General features: G+C 41.7%; 2 protein-coding genes and 1 long non-coding RNA gene across 3 annotated transcripts; 2 read left to right on the forward strand and 1 right to left on the reverse strand.

The window, feature by feature from the left end:
• The first annotated feature begins 3,195 nt into the window (after window positions 1-3,195).
• On the forward strand, window positions 3,196-11,704 carry LOC146686868 (uncharacterized). Its single transcript, XM_085440228.1, has 3 exons — window positions 3,196-3,706; window positions 7,902-8,282; window positions 9,323-11,704. The coding sequence occupies exons 1-3, from the start codon at window positions 3,535-3,537 to the stop codon at window positions 10,387-10,389; spliced, it is 1,620 nt and encodes a 539-aa protein (XP_085296354.1). The 5' UTR covers window positions 3,196-3,534; the 3' UTR covers window positions 10,390-11,704.
• Window positions 11,705-15,052: 3,348 nt separating this feature from the next.
• Window positions 15,053-20,415, forward strand: LOC146686869 (uncharacterized). Its single transcript, XM_085440246.1, has 3 exons — window positions 15,053-15,145; window positions 15,184-15,390; window positions 18,478-20,415. The coding sequence occupies exons 2-3, from the start codon at window positions 15,219-15,221 to the stop codon at window positions 19,659-19,661; spliced, it is 1,356 nt and encodes a 451-aa protein (XP_085296372.1). The 5' UTR covers window positions 15,053-15,145; window positions 15,184-15,218; the 3' UTR covers window positions 19,662-20,415.
• A 3,377-nt stretch (window positions 20,416-23,792) lies between these two features.
• Window positions 23,793-24,910, reverse strand: LOC146686870 (uncharacterized). The gene is made up of 3 exons (XR_014916587.1): window positions 24,735-24,910; window positions 23,929-24,613; window positions 23,793-23,832 (listed from the first exon to the last, which is right to left on the reverse strand). It is a non-coding gene; the product is annotated as an uncharacterized LOC146686870 (long non-coding RNA).
• Between the last annotated feature and the right edge of the window lie 1,959 nt (window positions 24,911-26,869).

Raw genomic sequence — 26,869 nt, forward strand, 5'->3', positions numbered from 1 at the left:
TTATTTGATTCAAGATCTTGATGAGTTTGAGTATGAAATACCTATGATTTTGGAGGACAATCAGGGAACAATCGCTTTGTCAAAAGATCCAGTGAACAGACAAAGATGTAAACACATTGATGTGAAATATCATTTTATAAGGTCAGCTGTACATGAAAGGAAAGTGCTCATTGATTACTGTCCAACTGAGTCAATGGTAGCAGATATGATGACGAAACCAGTTTCAAAGTCTAAGTTAGAAAAATTCTCTGTATTTGTGTTTGGAATGTAAGATGTTTTTTCCGGAGGATTGTTTTTCCCCAACCTGTGTACAAGTGGGGGTGTTGGATTGTGTGTCCACAGGTGTTTGTACTTTGCGCCGTAATAAAATGACGGTAAAAGGCTCCGCCCACTTCCCATCCAGGTCTTACCATGCAACGACTCTGTGAATGGACTGGAGAGGTGTAGTGGGAGAGTCCTCCGTCAGGAATGAGATATGTGTGTCGACTTTTTATTCTCCCTTAAGATTATCGTGCCATAACGCTGCACAGAGCAGCTCTGCTAGTTAGCAGTGTTACATATAAGCCTCTACACTAATATTTGGTGGATATTACCACTGTGTGGCTGTAACTGCAGCCATCACGTCCTCAGATCAGAGGATACTGACCTAAGGCTGATCTCCAAAAGTTGATTCTGTTCATCTGGACGTCTTCAGCTGGAGAAACGTTTCGTCACTCATCCAGGTGACTTCTTCAGTCTCAGCTGACTGCAGGTTTCCCCAACCTTATAAACAGCACATTTGCATTGAAATTAGCTACTGAAGGGGAGGTCAGCTCCATCATGATTATGCAAATTCTCCAACTTTTGGAGATTTACTTAGGTGGATGAGAATGCATCAAGACTAAGACCCTGTACACCATGAGAAATGACAGCTGGACAAGAGAAAACACAAAGGAGCTTCTTCATTAGTTAAACCTGACAGTAAATATAATGATTTCCTGGTTCTTTGTGTGGTTATATTTGCTACTTCCAAGTGAGAGATGAAGAACTCTGGTTGTTTTCTTGGATATTGTTAAAACGAGAAGAATTGTTGCTCTCAGCTTGTCTGGAGAGTAACAGTGCTGCCTCTAAACTGGACTCTTCTTTGTTTCGTCACAGCTGACAAACTCTGTAACTTCATGATCTAGGATGATCATGAAGGTACAGCGCAGTCAGAAACACACTGACAGCATCTCTCAAACAAAGAGAACCTGATCAAAGATCACTCACAGCTCGAGTTTCATTCATTCATTATTGTTTGTATAGTTTTTTTGTTTGTTTATCAAATCTTACTGGGCATCCTTACCCTTAATCTCACCTCTCTTCTTCCTCTTCTATCCTTCTTACATCTTTCTCTCAGTCACATCACACAGCAGCTGGACCTTTATCTGGCAGACACAAACATGAGTGTTTGCTGACATTCGTTGAGCAGAAACGTTAGAAAATGTTCTTCCCTTCATGCTCATTCCTCGTCAAGATGCTGAAGTCCTGACTCAAAATTTATATCAAATTTATGCTGTAAATAACACACATTTTTAACATATAATTTAATATTTACCTGTTTCATGTTTTTGTGTGATAAGCAATCTTGGTCAAGTTACTTGAAAAAAGTAATCAGTAACTAATTACTGATTACTTCCCCAAAAAGGTAATCCTGTTACTTTACAGATTACTTATTTTCAAAAGTAATTAATTACTTAGTTACTTTTTAAAAACACGATTTACAGCCTGAAGAGGTGATAAAGTAATAGATCTTTCACACAGTGAACAGCAGACGCTAATGTTTTTGTCACTTTTTACAGAATCTAACTCAAAGTAAGGTCAGTACTTCCACGCTTTAAACGCTTTTACTAGTCCCTAACGACCCCAAAGCGCTTTACACATCCACCTTACTTAAAAAAAAGTAATCGGATTACAGTAACGCATTACTGCCCATCTTTGATGATAAGTGATTACACCAATAGGATTTTCATTATCTGTTATTGTTTCCTTTATTTGGGTTCAGATCAGTGTGAAGTTTGAAGACACACTCTTTATTTTCTTGTTTGTTTTGTTTTTGAGTCATAAAGAAATAACAAAAAAGCTGTATAACAATGACCCCAGGAAGTGTTTCAGTGGGAGAAAAGTTTTGTCACTAATTCAGGTAACTCGTTCAGTCTTAGCTGACTGCAGGCTTCCAGCCAATAAACTGTACCTTTGCACAGCGACTGACACCAGCAGCGTCAGGAAAGCGATTCCGCTCCCTGAAGACCAACACAGAGAGACTGAGGAGGAGCTTCTTCCTGCAGGCGATACGGTCTCTCAATCACACCACCACACAGTCCTGACCCACACATATGGTTCTTACACACACACTGGAGATTCTGGACATTGTTTTCACTTCATCACTTAAATCACTTTAAGCATATTTGCACTGCACAAGACATAATGTGGATTGCACAACACTGGTCACTATATTCTTCATTTCCAGTTAATACTTGTACAGCTGCTGTTATTGTGTATATATTTATTTATATTTCTTCATACATTCTTATATAGTTCTATATTGTGTATTTTGTTGTACAGTTATTTTATTTAACTTTAATTTATATATTTTATCTTATTCTTTCCCAGTTAAATTTACCCTTCATTCTAATTTGTGTTGTACAGTTATTTCATTTTTAACCTTAATTTATATTTTATTCCTTCCTAGTTAAATTTACCCTTTTTAATTTTTCATATTTATTTCCTATCTTATTCATAGCCTTTTCCTTTTTTTTTCTTTAGGTCACGATCAGTTGTCTAAGCATTTCACTGCATATCGTACTGTGTATGACTGTGTACGTGACAAATAAAATTTGAATTTGAATTTAAATTTGAATTTGACCAGCAACGAGCTGTGAGGTCAGTTTCATGATCATTAATATGCAAACAGTCTTCACCATTGATCAGTGGTGATGGCAGGGAGAATGCATCAAGACATGTACAATAATGTCATTATTATTATTATTATTATTATTACTACTACTACTACTAAGCAAAGAAAGCAAGCAGACAGATGTATTTATATGTGAGTGTTGTCACTGATTGGAGTCGTGCAAAAACCAGTATTAGTGAATTATAACATTATTTCAGCCAAACAGACCCAAAAATAATTTAATGCCAAACTTTAAAATAGAGGGCTGGACATCTATTCATGGTAGTCATGGTAACGGTTTGTGTTGTGGGTAAAACGGTCACTGAACCCGGAGGAACCACGAAGGCAGACCTGCTGGTGAGATTTGTGGGTCCGTCTGCTGTGTCGTCACTTTGTGATTGAAATCACTGTTCAGATCAAACATGAAGTTTTCTGTGAGAGCGATGTGACAACAGCGGAACGAAAGTTAGCCGCCCTCCACCGCCGGAACTTCCCTATGTGACACCAGGCGGAAGTAAACAGGAAAAAGCTGAAGTAGCCTTAACTTTCCACAGGTGTCGGGGTCAGTAAAGTTCGAAGGTAGCAGAGTGTATAGTTGTGTGTGAGCTGCGGCAGCAACGATGCCTTCAGTTCAGTATCTGAGAGAGTTCATCAACGAGCGACTAACTGCTGCTGCTGAACAAATATTCTTGGAGTTTGAAAAAACGATCGTCCAGTACGAGGAAGAGATCGACCGTCAGCGCAGACTGCTGGATATCACCTGGAAACCCCAAATCAAGCTGCACAGGACGGGTGAGTGTCCCTCTGGTGGGCTGGATTCAGTCACACAAACCGATGTTCTTCCGTGGACCACAAACAGCGCACTTTGACCTTCAGTGGGCCGGTGTTCCAGATCTACTGGCGTTTAGATCAACTGGCGTTGGTCGAACAGATGTGTGGCAGTCTTGCGTTTCAGGAGCTGCTACCGACAAACCAGCAAAAAAACGCCAAATGTGTCACCTGTGACACTTGTGAGGTTGTCTCAAACACACTCCGTCAGTCTTGATGCTGGTGAACAACAAAATGTTTAAAATGTGGCGAGTTTACCTGGTGATATCCTCACGCGCGACGCGATCGCGAAAACAGCAAACAAGTAACACCACGCCGATGTTGTTCACGGGACAGCAAGAGTCAACGATCGGGAGACTCTTGTCGTCGTCATCGTTCCCCTCGCACGGTTTATTTCTCCGGTTTCAGCGTTTTTGCTTCACAACTACAGCGAGCAGTTTACTTTGTGCACTAACATGGACTCGAGTCAACCAGCTGTAGGCTGTAGTGCCACAGCCTACAGCCAGATCAACCTGTGACACACATCTGCACCACGTTTGAATTCGTGTCATGCACATTTGTACCTTTCAATTGTGTGTTTGTGCGTCATGCAAACAAACCTTTGAAAAGAATGAAATGATATCATATATTCCTTATTGGCCTACATTTGTACAAAATTCCAAATTATATACACAAAGTCATAGAAATCACCACTCCAATTGGTCATCATGATTTTGATATTCTCTTTTTCCATAACAATGAAATACGCCTTGGACAAATATGACACATCAATATTTCATTAGTGTTGTCACATCACATCCTGTAAGCATCGTCTGCCTGTGTCTTTTACCTGGAAATTAATATTTCCAGCCAATATAGGCAATCCATCAACATGGCTGGAGTTATATACAGTCTGTATAAGTGTGGTCAATCTAATGAAGATTTGTAAGGAGACGGCAGTTACTGTGAATCCACAGCAGTTACACAGTGATTAGTAATAAACAGCCAGTGAGAGTGAGTGGATTTAAGAAAGTCAGTGACTCAGGTGTGTCGCTTGGTTTGTCATCTGTTTGTGAGACTGGAGGAGACGTAGAAATCTTTTGTTTTAAATCTTAGTTAGGAAGATTCCTGTTTGAAAACAAGCACGTTTTGTGAGAAATGCAAGAAGCACATCTGCAGAAAGCACACAGTTACATTCTGTCCATCATGTGGACAAAACTGAAAATGTTGAGCATTGAAAAACTGAGAACGTTGGGCAAGTTCAACAGAAATGTGTTTGTAAGAACGAAAAACCAAACTGTTCCTAAAATAGTTATGGAAAGTCTAACTGTTGTATGTCTGTGTTCTACATGTTTATCTGATGGGAAATAAAGTTGCTATTGTTTTATTGCAGTTTTTGGATAATTCTGAGTGGATTTACACAGTACAGGTCAAAATGACCCGCAACAAAATCAATGTCACTTTTTGTTCTTCAACATAATACAAGGGTTAATTTCCAAAACTTGCTTATGATCTTCAATTTGTAGCAGATCCACTATCACACAGCAGCTGGAGCAGTTTCAAATGGAGGTCAGTCCACTGCTACCACAGCCTACTACTAGATTAACTTGTGACACATCTGCACCTGCTGCTATGATGAGTAGAGGCTGAGTGGCTGCACTAAACCCTGGTACATCCAGATCTACCCACAAACATGTTGAAAGATGCAATGGCAGCAATGTGGATTGTCAACACTGAAAACAATCAGTAAGCAAAGACAACAGGGATCATTTGTTTCTGTTTATTTAGCACCCACAACATTTGTAGTCGCCTTCTGCACAGGGGACGTCCACACACACTGTGTGGTACCACTTTCCACAGAAGGTGCATTCAGTCTGCAAGATTGAATGAGATTGTCAGAGTCATTGTCTGACTGTTTATTACTAATCACCTGCTGTACATTCACAGTAACTGCCATCTCCTTACACATGTTTATTAGATTAACCACACTTATACAGACTGTATATAACAACCAACTCTAACATGTTTGTTCGCAGAGAAAAGACACAGACAGACTACGCTAACGACATGTGATGTTACAACACTAGTGAAATGTTAGTGTCATTTCATTCTTGTCAAAGGTTTATTTGCATGACGCACAAACAGACACAATTGAAAAGTACAAATGTGCATGAAACGAATTCAAACGTGGTGCAGATGTGTGTCACAGGCTGATCTGGCTGTAGGCTGTGGCACGTGGCCAGAGGTGGCGCTGGTTGACTCGAGTCCATGTTAGTGCACAAAGTAAACTGCTCGCTGTAGTTGTGAAGCAAAAACGCTGAAACCGGAGAAATAAACCGTGCGAGGGGAACGATAACGACGACAAGAGTCTCCCGATCGTTTACTCTTGCTGTCCTGTGAACAACATTGGCGTGGTGTTACTTGTTTGCTGTTTTCGCGATCGCGTCGCGCGTGAGGATATCACCAGATAAACTCGCCACATTTTTATACATTTTGTTGTTCAACAGCATCAAGACTGACGGAGTGTGTTTGAGACAACCTCAAAAGTGTCACAGGTGACACATTTGGCGTTTTTTTGCTGGTTTGTCGGTAGCAGCTCCTGAAACGCAAGACTGCCACACATCTGTTCGACCAACGCCAGTTGATCTAAACGCCAGTAGATCTGGACCACCGGCCCGGTGAGCGTCCTCCTGCCCCTGGAAAGTTTAACTACGCATTTAATCCGCATATGAGAGAAAAAACAAAGAAGCCTAGTTTTAACCGCGTGTCTGCTTTTCTGCTGAGGTCTGTCAGCTCAACTCTTTGTCGTGTAAAGTTGTAGAAAAGCTTCTGGTTGCTCTTTGTCCGGACTGTGTCGTCATTATGAAGCAGGAGAGTTTCATTCATTTCATTCGTATCTCGGCTACCACAGGAGAGGTACACCCTGGGCAGGCCGTTTAGCATCACCAGTTAACCTAACCCCACTAAGTGCACGTGTTTGGACTGGGAGGGATCCAGAGAACCCACTCAAACACGGGGAGAACATGCTAACTCCACACAGGGCCGTGAGCAGGGGGTGGATTCAAACTCAGGAGCGTCTTGCTGTGAGGCAACAGTGCTACCCACCACAGCACCGTGCTGCCCTGGATCACAGTCAGTGTGTTTCTGCTGTGGATTGTTGGATGCACTCAAAGTGTCCAATCACAGTTTGTGTCTGTGACGTAAATGCTGACCAATCAGAAGGAGTTTCTCTGTTCTGTGTTGTACATCAGTGGCTGTGTTTTGGGGTTTGTTTTAAAGACATTGGTGCTTAAGTTTTAATCGTATGTACTGACACACTCACTCATTTAGCTGAGACAACAACAGCGCCTCCTTCCTGCTCCGTCCACACAGGAGAACACATGACCTTTTCGCTCTCTTTTCCAAAACACTTTCTGGTATGACGGAATATTTGCTCCAGGAGAAATTTTCCCTCTTTCCAGCAAACCTCCTCCTTCTCTCTCCTCTGTACAGATACACAATATGTACTATACACAAACCCTTCCTGAGAGTTTCCCTCAGCATGTCAGCTGTGCTTTCCAGTCGTCTGGGAACTCTTCCCTGCCACTCGGAGTCCGTCTCAGCTCCTCCTGAGCTCGGAGCAGCTTCCACCATTTATTCCCTTCCTCTGTCTTCTCTCACTTCCTCTTATTGATTTCCAAAGTTATCTTGCAGACTTCCATCTGATGCCCCCAGCTATGTCTCCTTCAGATTTCACCTTCTGTATAAGATGGAGTTCACCTGTGTGCACCTTCCTGCAGTCTCATACATCCCTCTGTGTTCCTCCCTCTTGTTAAAGTTCAACACAACCTTTTCTATCCTTTCTTTAAAGGCACTCCTACCCAGCGCCTCCTCATCACCTCTCCTCCCTTCACTTACATGTTTGTTGAACTCTCTCTCCCCCTGCAGACACTCAGTACTGCTTCATCCAACTTACTCCAGAATTCCTCTTCTTCTTCTACATAACCGACCCGTGTTATCCACATGTGTACATTGTGCAGTATAGACACACTATAAGCGACTCAGAGGCCTTTTTTCAGCACGCGTGTATTCTCTGTTTTGGCTTTTCTCCGTGTAGTAACTTTGAAAGCTTGTGTGTGTCGGAGTATTTGCCTTTTTATAATATTATTTATTTCTTTTTTGTGTCCTTTTCTACTTCCAGACCTCCCACTGCGACTCCTCTGCAGAGAGGAGGAGGTTCTCCCTAAGCAGCAGCTCTGGGACCAGGAGAGGAGCTCCAGTGTGGAGCAGGAGGAACCAGAAGCTCCACAGATTAAAGAGCAACAGGAGGAACTGTGCAGCAGTCAGGAGGGAGAGCAGCTGGGACTGGAGGAGGAGACGGATACCTTTACGGTGACTGCTACTTACGAGGAAAGTGACCTCAGTAACGCCACTCACTCTGACTCCAGTGTGTTTGTTGGGACTGAATCCAGAGAAGCATTCAAAGTTTTAAATAATTCTACCCAGATCGAGAAAGACATCAACCATCAGCCCAGAGAGCTGGACGTCACCACCAGTGCTGAGACAGATGTGCACAGAACAGGTGAGTCTCACTCTGATGGTCTGGTCCTAATCAGAGCCCTGTTACACAATTTATGATGCAGCTGCAGTTATTTTTCAGAGAGAAATACCATGAAGTATTGTTATAATTAAAGAGTTTCAGCATTAGACTCAAAGTATGTATAAAACGAGTGGATCCATGTCAGCTGCAAACCTACGAGTGTTGTTTGGTTAATGTTGTTGGCTTGGTGCTTAAAGACATGCTTTTGTTGTCATTCAGTGTACAGCAAGTGTACAAGGCACACAGTTTCATTACAGTTGGCGCGACACAGGATGAATATATAGAAAAGCTCTAGTACATTTTAGTTGAGTGCGCATGCGCCATTAGCGTGCTGCCTGTTGTAACCCCTAATTTCCCTCGGGATGAATAAAGTATTCTGATTCTGATTCTGATACATATAGTAAGATGTGTATATATGACGTCAGTGAGAGTTACAATCGGTCTAAAGACTTTAGACCGTTTGTAACTCTCAGTGATCGTTTGATTTATGGACCTGCAGCGCAGTTTGAGCACAGACACGGCTGGTGACGTCAGACTTAAAGACCGGATTACATTTGCACTCAGTAACCTTCCTGTTCTTTCAGAATATAAACAGAATAAATCCACCAACAAAGCCTCATTTAAACTGGTGGAGACGTGTTAGCTGTTAGTCTGCATTAATAAAATAGACAGCAGTTATTTGAGACCTTCAACAATCTCTTGTAGAGTGATTCCAGTCAGACTGTAGCTGTCTTCCGGGTCAAACGATCACTGCGGCGTCACAGAGTTACAAACTGTCTAAATCCTTTAATCTTTAATAAAATAATCAGTGTGGCTGCTCTATCAGCTGTAACAGTTAAGTTTAACATTCAGGCATCCACGAAAACAGAATTTATGAAGTTTAACCGAGTTCGAAGTTAGCAGGGAGTTAGCTCGCTAGTTTCCACCTAAAGATGATACAGCATGTTCATTACCCCGAACATGATTAAAGGAACAATGTATTTCACTGCTTTTCTTTTTCTGGGCTCCTATTGTCCCTGCAGACCTCCCACAGCAGCAGCTCAGGAACCAGGACAGGAGCTCCAGATTGGACCAGGGGGAACCAGAACCTCCACAGCGCACAGAGGAACAGAACAAACTCTGCAGCAGTCAGGAGGGAGAGCAGTCCGTAGTGACAGAGACGAAAACTTCTACGGTGACTCCTGCTCACAGCAAAAGTGACCACAGTGAATCAGAAGCAAACCGTGACCAGCTCCTCACTCACGGCTCTGCTGCAGCTGAGAGCCGAGATCAGGAAGGAGGGAAGAAGGGCGATTCAGACTCTGGAAATCCAGAGTCAAAACTTCATGTAAACAGAAGTCAGAGCAACAATTCTGAAGAATTCCCACCATCAGCGAGTCGGTGTAACACTGACACGGGTCGAAAATCTCTCCAGTGTGACATTTGTGGAAAGTCTTTTAAGAAAAAGTGCCAAATGAAGGAGCATTACAAAATCCACACAGGTGAGAAACCATTCACCTGTAATACATGTGAGAAAAGTTTTGCTCAGAAGAGCACTTTGCTGCGCCACATGACTGTCCACACAGGAGAGAGGTTGTTTTCCTGCCACATATGTGGCAAAACTTTTAGGCAACGCGGGAATCTGATGATCCACCTGAGAATCCACACCGGTGAGAGGCCGTATTCCTGCACAATGTGTGAAAAGACTTTCAGTCAGAGTAGTCATTTGTTGGGCCACATGCGAAGCCACAGAGGAGAGAAGCCGCACCAGTGCGATCACTGTGGGAAATGTTTTTCCGAATCATCGTCACTTAAATTACACAAAGTGATCCACACAGGAGAGAGGCCTCATTCTTGCCAGTTATGTGGGAAAACGTTCATTAAACGCAGTAACCTGCTGCGCCACATGAGAACGCACACAGGAGAGAAACCGTATGTTTGCGAGACCTGCGGGGAAAGATTTACTCTGTCAACATCGCTAAAAAGCCACAACGCGATCCACACGGGAGAGAAGCCGTATCACTGTAAAACCTGTGGGAAAATGTTCCGCCAGAGTCATCATTTGTTGTTTCACATGAAAACACACAACCAGCAGAAGCTGCAGTGCTGAAAGTTTTGTGGAGAAAACAAGTATCTACCAACAACTATTTTGATGTTGTCACGTGTAAAACTGTGTTCTTCATTTGATTTTGATTTTCCGTTCTGCGATGAAGCTTTGTTTCTCTAATGCAGGGTTTCTTTTCACAGTGAGTACCACCACATAAAATATATGGCTCTTAAATTACCAGCCTTTGACCAACATTAGAGTACAGTAGTATACACCTATTAAACACCACATGCAGTTTCTTATATGAATGTTATTTATTAGAACTGTCATAAACAGGATGTGACAGGTGACAATAACAACTGTACTGCATTAAAACATTCTCAGCAGGTGGGATATCCAACCTTTAAGTGATGACGTATGAACAAACTACTCTGCATTTATTAAGGCTGTTGTGTTTTTAACATGTGTCACCAGTGGTACGCATACCACATTTTAAGAACCACTGCCCTAATGAAAACATAACGCGTCTTTTAGAATATATTACATGTTAGATTCCTTTTCCTTTTGGAGAAAGCCATGTTTAAAGTCTTCTTGCTGTGGTTGGTTGGATGCACTGAGAACCTGTCTGACTGACCAGCAGGACTGAGTTCATCCATCTTCTGCTGCTGGGTTTGGGACAGTAGCCTGAGCAGAGAAGCTCAGACCTCCTTCGGGGGAACACTCGGGTATTCCCAAGTCAGGCGAGAGGTGTAATTGTTCTGGATCTGCCTCGGTGCGCATCCTGTGATTTTGTTCTTTCATTTTTTTTATCCTAATTTCTTGTTTTGGGAGATTTCTTTGACACTCTGGAAAAGGACTTTAACTTTTCTAATAGCATTATATCGACCTCTCAGAGATTCCAGTTATTTGTACGTTCAACACGTTTTCAGTGATTTTCTCCAGCAGCTTTTGGATCATTTTCTGACATTTTAAATTTATAATGGTGGTGTAAATATTGAAGTGGAGAAGTAGTTTTTCACCTGGTGTCATCCATCTGCAGTTTTCGAACAGCAGCTGTAACAGTCACACAAACCTTTTCATCGTTACTTTGGTTTCTGTGTGCGTCTGAGTGTCATTTAAACCAGCAGGTATGAGACAATCTCTCACTGATAGAAATGTGTGTTCTTGTTTTTCCGTCTCGTGGTTATTTGTGAATTGTGGGTTCAGATTTTGGAGCGTTGAAAGTGTCAAAGAATTTAATTTCTTTAAAACAGCTTTAATTTTTCCTTTTTCTTCTTTTTTTTAACTGTTTGAGTTTTAAAGGAGACATGAACAAACTGTAGATGTTCAAAGCTGTTAGAAACATTTTGTTATAAATAAAGGGTTTTTTCTTCTAACAGTTCTGTGCTTCCACAGCAGCTCTGTCTCTGTCTCTGATCTTTACTGCTTCATTTCTCTGTTGTCTTTGTCATCAGTCCAATGACACAAGAATCAGAGGTTTAACAGTGTGTGGCTCCCTCTAGTGGATGTTGTGGAGTATTCTGTTGTCTTTGCTCCAAAGGTTTTTGTACAGAGTTTTGCTGTTTCCTGTCACTGTGGGCTGCAGAGCACAGTAGTACACAGCAGAGTCAGACAGCTGAAGCTTCTGGATCTTCAGAGGAACTGATGTCTTGTTGAGTTCAGCATCAAATCTGTGTTTTGGGAACTCTTGAGCGTTTTCAGTTCCAGAAGCATCTCGCCGTAAAACATATTTCAGATAGTCGTTCACGTCCTGTTTGTACCAGAACAAATATGGAAATGTAGAAGTTGTTTCATATTTGCAGTAAAGTGTAACTGTGTCTCCTTCAGCAGCAATGACATCTCCTTGTTCCTGGATCACTTTGTCTTCTCCTTTACACTCTGAGGAAGAACAGAACATGCAGAGATGGATCAATAAACATGGTTAAAATGGTAAATGGCCTGTATTTGTATAGCACTTTACTAGTCCCTAAGGACCCCAAAGGCCTTTACATATCCACCCATTCCACTGGTGATGGCAGCTACATTGTAGCCACAGCCACCCTGGGGCGCACTGACAGAGGCGAGTCTGCCGGACACTGGTGCCACCGGGCCCTCTGACCACCACCAGTAGGCAACGGGTGAAGTGTCTTGCCCAAGGACACATCGACCGAGACTGTCCAAGCCGGGGCTCGAACCGGCAACCTTCCGATTACAAGGCAAACTCCCAACTCTTGAACCACGATCGCCCTCAAAAAGTCACCATTAATCAGACTCACACATTTATTTAAGCAGAGGAAACATGTTGATGTTTGTATCTCACCAAAGAAAAGAGCAGCAAGAATAATCCACAGCCAATGTTCCATCTGTACAACAAGGTTTAAATCAACAGGAGAAACTAGCTGATGTTCAACATTCAGTCTGAGAATTGTTCTCTTCACAGCAGCACTTATTATTGACACAATGGTTGAACACAGTGCAGAAGGAGAGCCCCGCCTACTGGATGATGTCGCCCTCTGTCTCCTCTTTGAGTCTCACTTCTCTCACTTCTCCATCACTCAGCTAAAAGTGAGACTCAGAGTCAGATATGTTTCCAGATTAGATGAGCTATAAATGTGGAGACACCAGAAGAATTTCCAGAACCTGACTCCTGGTGTTTATATATATATATATATGTGTGTGTGTGTGTGTGTGTGTGTGTGTATATATATATATACACACACACACACACATATATATGGTTTATTGTTTAGCATGCCTTTAACATTATGAATCCATGTTTCACAAAGCCAGTACACAGGAATTACAACACAATACATGAAGAGAGACTTAAAAACTAGCAATAAAAAGTAAAATAAGTTATTTGTGTGTGTGGAGCAGCAGATTTGCAAACAAGCTGGTAGATTTGAATTGACTGAAGGATTAAACTCTGTGGTGAAACAGCGTGTGACGCCTGTCGGTTCAAATGTCCATCAAAGAAATGTTAAAAAAAAAACTTCCTAATTTGTCTTTTTAATCATAAAAGAAAAATAGAAAATGGAACCAGCTGGGCCAAATGGACAATGACTTCTAATATGCACTTAAATATTGTAACCAAGTTACCAAGTCTGATCACCAAACCAAGCAATGATACAAAACAGTAAAACAGATTCAATCAAACCTTTATTTAAAAAAAGGTTCATCATTTCACATGAAACATTAAAAACTTTCAATCTCCTTAAAACGTGCAGCTGTTGTTGGATCTTTTTCACTGTAGCATCAAGATGTGACTCAAAGGACAGAGCATGATCGAGAACAAACTTACTTCCAACTGTCCACCAGTTCAATGGCTGCACTGTTTACTACTGTTAGTGCAGGATGGGGGGATGTCCTCCTGGAGTCAGTTACCAGGTCCTCAGTTTTCAAGGTGTTGATCTTTAAGAATGACCGATCGCACCAAGAAACAAACTCATCCACAACAGGCCTATGGGAATATTCTTCACCATGACTGTGTCATCCACATATTTAATGAAATGCCTGTTAGGCTGTGTACTCCGACAGTCATTGGTGTACAAAATATACAGTAGGGGAGAGAGACAACATCCCTGTGGTGAACCAGAAGAATTCAGCTGATTGGAAAAACAGCCGTTTACTCTCACACGCTGACATCTGTTAGTTAAAAAGTCTGAACCTACACAATGGGATGTTTCTGCCTCGCGCCATACCTGGTTCCATAACATTCTTTGTGTTTCATTTTCATTCATGTTTCATTTACTGAAGCTCAGCTCTTCTATGTTGTTTGTTTTATTAAATGTGAAGGACTTTAACCTCCTAAGACCCGAACTCTTCCACAGCAGCGTTTTTAATTTCTCTTTGATATTTGGGCTGATTGGGACCTGATGAATGTAAAAACAAAGAATAACCAGATTTTTTTAAACCTGATTTTTGTTTCTAAGAAAAATCAGAGCCACATATGAGGATATTTGTTTAAAATGTCGATAGAACAGTGGCAGTATAACGTCCTCGTAAGTGGATATCAGGCCCTTGTAGAGCAAAATTGAGTATTTTGGTTTAAATAACCCAAAATGTGATGTCCACATATGTGGACGCCAGGTCCTAGGACTTTAAAGATGTGGTCATCACAAACTTATCATTTTCATTTTTCAAAGGCTAAAAATCACATCATCAGCTCCTTTAATCAGCAGCTCACTGATAAGGTTTTTAGAAACCTGGATGGAAACAATAGTACCATCTGTGACCCACTTAATGAACAAATATAATGAACAACTGGATAATTAATTCAGGCAGAGTTTATTTCAAAACTTTAATTTCCAACAAATGAAAACAGCAAGGTGATGGAGATCATCCGGGACCCTCAGAAAACCTCAGTCCACCCAGTCAGAGAAGCACAGCAGTCATAGATCCTGCTGCTGCCTCTGAAGTAAAAAACACAGATAAAAGCAAAATACAATAAACAGGCTGACTTTTATTTTTTTTACTTTTCTCCTTTATAATGAGCAGAAATAACTCGTTCAGTACCAGTGGAATTTTAGCTAATTTGATTGTGGTCTCTAACTCTCTGCTGGTTTATTTATTTATTTCTGATTTTGGTGGAAATTTGACCGGATACACTCTGCATGGACCCTCACAGCAACGGAGAAAAACAGAAACTGAAAACTTATGGTGGTTATAAAAGTGTTTGGGGATCAAGAGAAACAGACACGTTCGAGCATTACGAAGCGGAACGAAAAGGCAACTCTCCTCTTCTGCCGGAACTTCACCGTGTGGCACCAGGCGGAAGTAAACGGGGGAGAGACGCTAATCTTTTTTTCAGCAGGAGGTCGGTTGTGTCGTGTTGTGTTGTGTGTGAGCTGAGTGTGTGAGCTGAGTGTGTGAGCTGAGTGTGTGAGCTGAGTGTGTGAGCTGCGGCAGCAACGATGCCTTCAGTTCAGTATCTGAGAGAGTTCATCAACGAGCGACTAACTGCTGCTGCTGAACAAATATTCTTGGAGTTTGAAAAAACGATCGTCCAGTACGAGGAAGAGATCGACCGTCAGCGCAGACTGCTGGATATCACCTGGAAACCCCAAATCAAGCTGCACAGGACAGGTGAGTCTGTGACGTTTGTTCTGTAGCGATTTTTCGGGCAAAATAAATCCACAGTGTGAGTTACAGTGGTATCAATATAATCAACCAGCGCCAAAATGGACACATAAGACGATCAAAAGAGCAATTTTTAATTTCAGTTCAATGTATATGGCGCTAAATAACAGCAACCGCATCAAGACACTTTATACTGTAAGGCAAAGACTCTACAGTAGTGCAGAAAAAACTCCAGCAATCAGATGACGCCCTGTGACCATGCTGGTGAATGAATGTTAGGGGCCTCCAAGTTCTTAAATCTTTTTAGAGCCCTTCTTCAATTCAATTTAATTCCCTTTTATTTATACAGCGCCAAATCACAACAAAAGTTGCCTCAAGGCGCTTTATATTGTACAGTAGATACAGAGAAAAACCCAACAATCATATGACCCCCTGAGCAAGCACTTTGGCGACAGTGGGAAGGAAAAACTCCCTTTTAACAGGAAGAAAGCTCCAGCAGAACCAGGCTCAGGGAGGGGCGGGGCCATCTGCAGACCAGTGAGGAGTGAGGAGAGAAAGACAGGACAAAGACATGCTGTGGAAGAGAGGCAGAGATTAATAACTAATGATTCAATGCAGAGAGGTCTGTTAACACACAGTGAGTGAAGAAGAAACACCCAATGCATCATGGGAATCCCCCGGCAGCCTACGTCTATTGCAGCATAACTAAGGGAGGATTCAGGGTCACCTGGTCCAGCCCTAACTATATGCTTTAGCAAAAAGGAAAGTTTGAAGCCTAATCTTGAAAGTAGAGATAGTGTCTGTCTCCTGAATCCAAACTGGAAGCTGGTTCCACAGAAGAGGGGCCTGAAAACTGAAGGCTCTGCCTCCCATTCTACTTTTAAATACTCTAGGAACAACAAGTAGGCCTGCAGAGCGAGAGCGAAGTGCTCTAATAGGGTGATATGGTACTACAAGGTCATTAAGATAAGATGGGGCCTGATTATTTAAGACCTTGTATGTGAGGAGCAGGATTTTGAATTCTGGATTTAACAGGAAGCCAAAACAGGAGAAATCTGCTCTCTCTTTCTAGTCCCTGTCAGGACTCTTGCTGCAGCATTTTGGATTAGCTGAAGGCTTTTCAGTGAGATTGTTGGACATCCTGATAATAATGAATTGCAGTCGTCCAGCCTGAATTAAGAAGCAGAAAGTTAGCGGCCATCCAGGTCTTTATGTCTTTAAGACATTCCTGCAGTTTAACTCATTGGTGTGTGTTATCTGGCTTCATGGACAGATAGAGCTGGGTGTCATCTGCATAGCAGTGTAAATGTATGCTATGTCTTCTAATGATGCTGCCTAAGGGAAGCATGTATAATGTAAACAGAATTGGTCCTAGCACTGAACCCTGTGGAACTCCATAATTAACCTCAGTGTGTGAAGAGGACTCTCCATTTACATGCACAAATTGGAGTCTATTAGATAGATATGATACAAACCACTGCAGCACAGTACCTGTAATGGGTACAGACATACATACCTTTGCTTTGATGCTTCGTTTAATGCACGGCTCTGTTGCACGCTGATGTGTTAAATGATGTAAACACGAGCATTTCATCCACTTTAGCAACTAAACACAGACCTGCAATACAAACAGATTCAGGAGCAGCGTGTGAATAAACAACATTAAGTCCTCACAGCCTCCAGATTTAAGTCTGCAGGGGGGCGTGGGGTGTAATCCACCGTATTCATTTCTAGGCTTTCATAACATTTTTCAAATTAAAAGTGAAATAATATAAAATATTGTATCAATTAAATTGCATTAATATTTTTAAAATATGCAAATAAAAGCTTTTTTGACAAGTCAGTAAAATTGTACATGAACCAATAAACTCTGAGCCACGGGCCCGAGGGTTGTTAGTTTGACACTGAATTATTATTAATATTAATTGATGTTTGTGCTCTTCTCAGCAGCACAAAAACTTAATGTCAGAAACTTTTCCAAGAAAACAGAGTAAAGGTACATTTTTTGCCTTAATTTAGATTCCATATAAATCTTAATTTTATTTGACTTTGACCTTCGACTGTACTCAAAAAAGTTTGATATTTTTTGTGTTTAAGAATTTTTTTTTCTTTAAAAGTTACATTTTGATTAGATCAAGACAAAACACAAAGATTACATGAAGAGGAGATGCTTACATAAGGCCAGTGACTCAAGAGTGGAGGCAGAAAGCTGTTCCAAAGTTTTGCAGTTCAGCATTTGGAAGGTTTACAACGGTGCGGAAATCCTTTAAGACTTTGAAGTCGGACTGGGATTTTCCGTCAGGGCTTTCTGGTCGTCACCCAGAAGCAAAGCAGCCCCACAGCATCACACTGCCACCACCATGTTTGACTGTTGCTATGACGTTCTTTTTTGAAATGTTGTGTTAGTTTTACATCACTTAAAACGGGACTCAAACCTTCCAGAAAGTTCAACTTTAGTCTCGTCTGGTCTCCCAGATTCTGTCTTGCTGTTGAATATTGAGCTAAGTTCTTTATGTGTTGTTCTGTTTTTCTGTGACATCCTGGATGAGTTGTTGCTGTGCTCTTGAAGAGATTTTGGTAGGCCGGCTCCTCTGAGGAAGGTTCACGTTGGCTCTTGCTGTGGTTCGCTGGAATCACTTTGTCAGATGGCTTCTTCTTTTTTTTTTCATTCAGCAGGTCTGGCAGTAACGAGGCCTGCATGTTGGCAGTGGAAAAAAACCTGGTTAATCACAGTGCATTTATTTCACAGCACTGCACTGGTGGTTTGTAATGAACCAGGAAAATAATTTACATTTGAGTACTACTAAACGAGTCGGTGGTCAGTTAGTTTCATCATTGGGAGGGGGGCATCTTGGTTTTGTTAGTCCAAAATACTGAATTAGTGTAGACATCCATTAATTTGGAGCCATTTTTACAAAGTGAAAGAAACCTTGCTTCTCAGTACTCTGCACTGCCACAACAGCTGGGATTGAAACCCTAACTTGCTACAATGAACGGTGATTGACACGCTGACTAAGTAATAGGAATATATGGTGATGTCCTATTGTCATAACCGTGTTTGTTTATTTTTCTTGTCTCTTTCTGTCCTTCCAGACCTTGCACAGCAGCATATCTGTAAGGAGGAGGTTCTTCCTGAGCAGCAGCTTTGTAACCAGGAGAGGAGCTCCAGACTGGACCGGGAGGAACCAGAACCTCCTCAGAGTACAGAGGAACAGCAGGAACTGTGCAGCAGTCAGGAGGACGAGCAGGTTGTAGTGAAGGAAGAGAATGATACCATTTTTAAGGTGACTGTTACTTGGGGGGAAAGCAACCAGAGTGAAGCAGAACCAGACAGTGACCAGCTCGCTGCTCACAGCTCTGCTGTAGCTGAGAGCCAAGATCGGGAAGGAAGCAGGAATGTCAATTCAGGTTCGACTGGAAATCGAAGCAGAAGTCAGAGCAATGATACAGAAAGCTCTCCCATGCCAGCTGATAAGTGTAACACTGATACAGGTAAACAGCCTTTGAAAGGAGATGGTTTTCCCTTAAGAAAATGTAAAAAAGCCTTCAAGAAAAAGTCTCAAAAGAGGACACGTCACAGAATGCAAACAAGCGAGAAGCATCATACCTGCAAAACGTGTGAGAAAACCTTTAGTGAAAAGAGCGTTTTGTTGCGTCACACAAAAACTCACACGGGAGAGAAGATTCATTCTTGCAAAACGTGTGAGAAAACCTTTATTCAACGCAGTGATTTGATGAACCACATGAGAATCCACACCGGCGAGAGGCCATACTCTTGTAAAACATGCGGGAAGTCTTTCAATCAAAGTGGTAATTTGATGGCCCACCAGCGAATCCACACCGGTGAGAGGCCATATTCTTGCACAACGTGTGGAAAAACCTTTAGTCAAGGTAGTAATTTGTTGAGCCACATGCGATGCCATACAGGAGAAAAGCCTCACGTTTGTGAGACCTGCGGGGAAAGATTTACAACGTCAGGGTCGCTTAAAATCCACACCACGAGCCACACAGGAGAGAGGCCTCATCCTTGCCAAGCATGTGGGAAAACCTTCACTACACGCTGTAACCTTCTGCGCCACATGAGAACGCACACAGGAGAGAAACCGTATGTTTGTGAGACCTGCGGGGAAAGATTTACTCTGTCAACGTCACTTAAAAGCCACAAAACTATCCACACGGGAGAGAAACCGTATCACTGTAAAACCTGTGGGAAAATGTTCCGCCAGAGTCATCATTTGTCGTTGCACATGAAGACCCACAAACAGCAGAAGTCGTAGTGCTGAAAGTTTTGTGGGGAAAACCGTATTTCAAACACCTTTACACTACTCCAACAACTATTCTGATTGGCAGCATTTGTTCTGATAATATCTGTTCATTTTTCTTTTTTTTGTAAGAAGTCCCTCATGAACAGTTGACCTCCTCACCCGATCACTAAGGAAGGCCAGCACCACCCTTCAGAGGATGCTCATTTCTGCTGCTATATCTGTGATAACGTTCTTTTGACCTTTTGAATTTCAGGGAGTTTCTAGTTTTGGGAGATTGCTTTGCGATTCTGGAAGAAGGGTTTTGTAACTTTTCTAATAACGCTATAATCAACCTTTGAGTTCAGCATGTTTTCAGTGATTTTCTACAGCAGTTTCTTTGTCATATTATTACAACTGTGTAAATTTATAACAATACATTCAAATATTAAAAAATTGGAGGAGCATTTTGTCAGCTGATGGTCTTCATCTGCAGCCTTTGAGATTTTCTCCTGTGACGGAGTCGCACAAACTTTACCTCCATCACTTTGGATTCTGAGTGTTGTTGAAAACCAGAGGATACAAGACGATATCTGACTCTGATTGAAATATCTGTTATTCTTTTTTACTGTGTCTCAGTTGTTTGTGGGTTATGAGCTCAGATGTCGGAGTGGTGATATCTGACAGCTGAAGCAGTTTTGTTTCTGTTTCTTCAGAAGACAAACAAACTGTAAATGTTCGACATTGTTAGAAAATGTTCTTTATAAATAAAGTTATTTTTCTTCTAATAGTTTTGTGCTTCCACAGCAGCTCTGTCTCTGTCTCTGATCTTTACTGCTTCATTTCTCTGTTGTCTTTGTCATCAGTCCAATGACACAAGAATCAGAGGTTTAACAGTGTGTGGCTCCCTCTAGTGGATGTTGTGGAGTATTCTGTTGTCTTTGCTCCAAAGGTTTTTGTACAGAGTTTTGCTGTTTCCTGTCACTGTGGGCTGCAGAGCACAGTAGTACACAGCAGAGTCAGACAGCTGAAGCTTCTGGATCTTCAGAGGAACTGATGTCTTGTTGATTTCAGCATCAAATCTGTCCTCCTGGAACTCTGGGGCTTTATCTGTTGCTCCAGAGAGAAATTTCCGCAAGATATATTTTGGGTAAGCGTTTACTTCTTGTTTGTACCAGAACAAGGTGGGTGTTGTTTGACTTGCAAAAGTACATCCAAGTGTAACTGTGTCTCCTTCAGCAGCAATGACATCTCCTTGTTCCTGGATCACTTTGTCTTCTCCTTTACACTCTGAGGAAGAACAGAACATGCAGAGGAAGAGATGGATCAATAAACATGATTAAAAACTCACCATTAATCAGACTCACACATTTATTTAAGCAGAGGAAACATGTTGATGTTTGTATCTCACCAAAGAAAAGAGCAGCAAGAATAATCCACAGCCAATGTTCCATCTGTACAACAAGGTTTAAATCAACAGGAGAAACTAGCTGATGTTCAACATTCAGTCTGAGAATTGTTCTCTTCACAGCAGCACTTATTATTGACACAATGGTTGAACACAGTGCAGAAGGAGAGCCCCGCCTACTGGATGATGTCGCCCTCTAGTGGAGCTGAGCCATGTGGAAAAATCTTCCAGTACCTTGTGTTTTTGTACATCCTGTGTTAACCTGCTGAGGCCTGCAGAGTCTGAGCTGTAGCTCTTGGGTTTGTTGCAGTTTCACTGAACATCACATGATCAGACCTTGGGATGAATTTGCTGGGACTTCCTCACCTGGGATGATTGGCAGCTTAAATGGTTTCCACTTGTGAATAATAATCTCACTGCAGACAAAGGGAATTAAAACAGTTTGAATACGGCCTCATAATCTCTCCACTATGTCTTTTTGAAACTGACCCACATCTTGTATGGACGGCACGCTCCAAGGTTCAGGTGGTTTGTGCTGCATGTTTCCCTCAGACGCTGCAGGACGTTACAGTGGAATGTGCTGACAGTCTGACCCTGAGGGATAAATGCATAGCGAACAACCCTTTGAGTTCTTTAGGAACCAAAGATTTGCATGCTCACTGTGGAGATGATCTAATGCCTCCTCTTCAAACTCTGACACTGTGGACTCTCCACTGAAAACTGCTATTTGGTGTTTATCAGAGTGGGAACCCAAGAGAGCCCCAAAGTTTCTGTTTGGCAAAGAAGAAAATGTCTTAAACTAAACTGCATCAAAATATGTCATCAGCATATTTTTGTGATTTTATGTCAGGTTATAATTTGTATTTGATTCAGAACTTTCTAATTCATGTTTTCACTCTGACTCAGTTCAGGGTTGATTGTGTGCGCTCTGCCAGCTCGAGTCTCCAGTAGATTTTTTTTTTCATTTGCTGTGTTTTGTGTTTGTTTGGTGCTTTAGACGTGACATTAATTCAATAAGGAGAGATCACTTGGAAGAACTGAACGTGATTTTCTGAGATGGAGAAGTTAATCAGTGTATTTGGAGATTGGACTCTGATGGAGTCCCAGCAGTGACAGAATCTAGGACGGGACTCCCGGCGTTTTAGATGCTGCTGGTGGTGAAGATGAATATTTAGGCTCGGATGGTGCTCTGACTGATTTGGGTGAGGTGGAGATGTGGAGGAGATGGGTTCAATGAATGAGTGGCTGAACGGAAGAATAATGGAGAGCATAGACATAAACCACACAGAGTGGGAGCTGAGTACAGTGAGCACATTTAGAGTTGGGTGAATTGGTTATTTGTAAGCTTTTATCACATCTTTGTTGGCATTCACTCTTCTAGCATGAGCTCTTAAATCTCCGTGCAGCTTTAACTCTGCCATATCGAGCGCAAAGTATAAGACGCGTTTCTTGTCTTTGTAAAATATCTGCACAAAGAGACTGTGTGTTGAAAATAATAGTAAATCAGTTTGTGTGCTTGACTTAAATATTCCCCTCCCAGTGTAGTGCGCTTAGAGAAAGCAACTCCCAGAAATGCACAGGTAAGAACTGAGGGTCAGGTCAGGAGTTTCCACCTCTTACATCAATCTTCTCACTGAGCTCCCTTTATAAATGTCAACAGTACATTTTTTATGTCAAATCCATAAAGGATACCATCTCATTGGCTGAGTAAATCAGGGGGTGGAGCCACAGAAAATAACTTTCAGGGTCTGTTGGAGCAGTGAACCATCTGTTGGTGTTAAACAATCCAGCGAGCTGCAGCGACACGTTAGAGAAATCCACACGGTGATTTTTACAGCTGGTCTCGTTGCACAAGCGTCTGCACAAGTTTCCATATCAGACTGTAAAGTTTAAGGAGGAGAGGATTTGATTGTGTTCGTTTATTTTTAATCCCAGCAGAAGATCAGATCAGAACACACTGAGAGTGTCGATTATTCCCACTTTGCTGGAGGAACTCAAAGATAATCTGCAACCTCCAATCCTCTAATACCTGAATCAACATTTCCTGCAGTATGTTGACAAAAATTAAAGACTTTTAATACATTTTTATTTTTCATCAGGCTTCATTTCAACTCTGGAACAAACACTGAGAAAAGAAATACTGAATTAATGTTATCCTTTATTTAACCAGGAAGTGAATCTCTTTCCTTCAGCTTCACAACATTTACACTTCAGAGGCTTTGAATTTCAGGACCACAGACAGCGACGATGTTTCCTCCTGACTGTTGATGCTGATATAAAGTGTTGGTTTGTGGTTGGTGTGGATTTGCTGCTCGTGTGAATCCTCCCACAGTGTTTCATTAGCAGCTGTAACCACAGTGACTCTGATAAAACAGGAATTAGCAGAATCCATCTGATATGAAGCTGTGCTTTGAATACCACTTCCCTCCTCTTTGAAGAGTAGTCAGATATCTGTGTTCAGGTTTTTGTACAGCCTCTTCTACACTTTGTATCACTGTGTTTCTAGAGCACAGTAGTAGAGAGCTGTGTCTGCCAGGGTTAGGGCTGCTATGGTCAGATTAGTTGATGTAGGTGATGTTTCTGATCCATATCGTTTATCAGGAATATATTCACTTGTGCTGCGTTTTGCCCCTTTCCTTAGTATGAACTGAGGAGCCTGAAGGTCAGAATCATGTCTGTACCAATAAAGCCAAGGAGTATCATCACTCGTCTCATAGCTACATGTGAGTTTGACAGATTCTCCTTCTGTTTTAGTGACTTCAGGTTGTTGAGGAGTGATTGAGTCTCCAGCTGTTAGTCCTGGAAAAAGAAAGAAGAAAAGTAGTGAAATGCAGTCTGTATATCTGCTTAATGCAGCAGCTTCAACTAAACTTTAATCCCTGTTCTTAAACTCACCTATAATGTGAGATAGAAGCAAAAAGAGGTGCAGCAACATGTCTTTGGAGTTATTAAAGCCAGACAGACAGCACATGAACAATGTTCTTCCACTGCAGCACAATGACCAACAAATAATGTCATTGGATGAGCTCAACTTCAGTGGGCGGGGCCAGTTTAATAGCTCAGCCAATCAAACAGTTTTGTGCTTCCACAGCAGCTCTGTCTCTGTCTCTGATCTTTACTGCTTCATTTCTCTGTTGTCTTTGTCATCAGTCCAATGACACAAGAATCAGAGGTTTAACAGTGTGTGGCTCCCTCTAGTGGATGTTGTGGAGTATTCTGTTGTCTTTGCTCCAAAGGTTTTTGTACAGAGTTTTGCTGTTTCCTGTCACTGTGGGCTGCAGAGCACAGTAGTACACAGCAGAGTCAGACAGCTGAAGCTTCTGGATCTTCAGAGAAACTGATGTCTGGTTGAGCTCAGCATCAAATCTGTCCTTCGGGAACTCTCGAGCATTCTCTTCAGCTCCCGTACTGTCTCGCCTTAAAACATACTTTGGAAAGTTGTTCACATCTTGTTTGTACCAGAACAAATATGTCGCATATGTAGAAGTTGTTTCGTATTTGCAGTCAAGTGTAACTGTGTCTCCTTCAGCAGCAATGACATCTCCTTGTTCCTGGATCACTTTGTCTTCTCCTTTACACTCTGAGGAAGAACAGAACATGCAGAGGAAGAGATGGATCAATAAACATGATTAAAAACTCACCATTAATCAGACTCACACATTGATTTAAGCAGAGGAAACATGTTGATGTTTGTATCTCACCAAAGAAAAGAGCAGCAAGAATAATCCACAGCCAATGTTCCATCTGTACAACAAGGTTTAAATCAACAGGAGAAACTAGCTGATGTTCAACATTCAGTCTGAGAATTGTTCTCTTCACAGCAGCACTTATTATTGACACAATGGTTGAACACAGTGCAGAAGGAGAGCCCCGCCTACTGGATGATGTCGCCCCCAGTGGAGCTGAGCAGTGTGCAGAAGTGTGTTTTTGTACACAGTTTTGGTGTTTCCTGTCACTGTGGGCGTCGCAGCAGACTCTCACTGCAGCAGATCAGATCTGAAGAGCCATTCATCTTTGGTCGTCAGCATCTTCTGGCTGTTCTTTTGTTCTACTTCATGTTCCCGGGCGTAAGATGAGGAACTCACATAGTTTTCATGGATATTTCAAGCCGTACTGACATTAGCAGCTTCCACAACAGTCATTTGTATTTCGTGTATGCTGTGTTGTGAAAACCTCTAAAGAGTAAATAAAGATACCAGTCTCTTCAGGTGAACAGAAAGCTTCATCTGCATTACTCAGGAGGGTTTGTCTTTTCTCCAACACTGTGAACAAGATTTTCTCTTAATGAATTACCTGGTTAAATAGTCACTGCACCATCTTGTGGTAGAAAAGTGGTATTGCATAGTAAAGTGTTGCCTGATGTCAGTTAATCTCTTTTTAAGTGACAGCATGAAATTGTTTTGCGTTCTGTTGATAGCTCACTTTATCTTTTTTAAAAACACTGAAATCTTAAAACAGGTACATTTGAATGTTTTTGCCAATTTTTTTCAATATTTTATTTTAATTTTTCCAGCATAGAAACCCATCAACAAACAAATACAGCTCAAGTGCTGAGATAATAGGACAAGAAATAGCACAATAATAATCAATAGAGAAGGACAAAAAAAAAGAGAGATTAGAAACTACAAGTATCCATAATCTGGAACGTGCACAGCCAAAAACTGCAATTTCTGGATTGGGTGAGATGGAGATCCCGTAAGCTTTAGAGTACCAATCAAATATTTTGGACCAGAAGTTGGTCAATGCCTGGAAGCGTGAGCCAATGTGCTCTCTGATACTTTACATCTGTCACATATGGGGAAGTTGAAGGATAAATTTTGTGTAGAACCTTGGAGTAATGTAGCCGATGGACAATTTTAAATTGTATTAACTGATGTCTGCTGTTAACAGAGCAGGAATGAATCTTTGATAAGCATTTGTCCCACATTGATTCTGATATTTCTATAACCAATTCCTCCCTCCAAGCGTCTCTTATCCTCGTAGTCTGCACTTCAATGCTGTCATCAAACAAATGTACAATAGTGTAAATCAAACGATTGGAGTAAGGAGGGCTCAGGAGCACATTAAAAAATGTTCATGTGGAACATCTTGGTAATTCTTCATATTGGATTGCATAAAATGCCTGATTTGTAGGTAACGGTAAAAATGTGAAGGCGGTAAATTGAACTTTTGCTTAAGCTGATTAAATGATGCAAATTTTCCATCTATATAAAGATCTTTGAATTTGATTCAGCCCTTCTCCTTCTAAACATAGCAGGATTCATCATCCCAAGGAGGAAATGAAAACATACCCCAGCCCTTCCCCCCAAAACGCGTCCCCCAGGACCTGACGCATAACATCCCCTCTTCACTTCGAAGGGAGCTGCCGGGCAACTGGCAAGATATCTTCACACCCACCACTCAGAATAAAAACATAAAAGTGCTGTGTATTACCACCACCATGTAACGGGAAAAGCAAACATTCGCTGAGAAAATGTTACACCAGTAAGGATGTCTCATCTGAAGTTGTTGGTATAATGTTGTACTTGAAAGTCCAAAGCCAGTTCTCAGCATGGTGTCTTTTAAGGCTGCAGGCCCTGAATTGGGATACAGCCCACACTTCAAATTTGGGGAAATGAACTGCACATTTGTCGACCGCATTTGGAGTACACTTCGAATTGGGACACCCTTCGTCGCGTCGCTGTGACGTAATCGGTCTACAAATGCGTACTACAAAGCGTGCGGTCGCTGAATTGGGACACAGCCAATGTCTCGAAGCAGACAGTCCAACAGACACTGCACACTGCTGGGTTCCAAGGATGCAGATCAAGGAGGACGCCACTTCTTCAGATACGAC

This window comes from Copadichromis virginalis, linkage group LG18 (genome assembly GCF_057382275.1).
Source record: "Copadichromis virginalis isolate Kocher_CV1m ecotype Utaka linkage group LG18, C_Virginalis_male_GT1.1, whole genome shotgun sequence".
NCBI classification, from domain to species: domain Eukaryota; kingdom Metazoa; phylum Chordata; class Actinopteri; order Cichliformes; family Cichlidae; genus Copadichromis; species Copadichromis virginalis.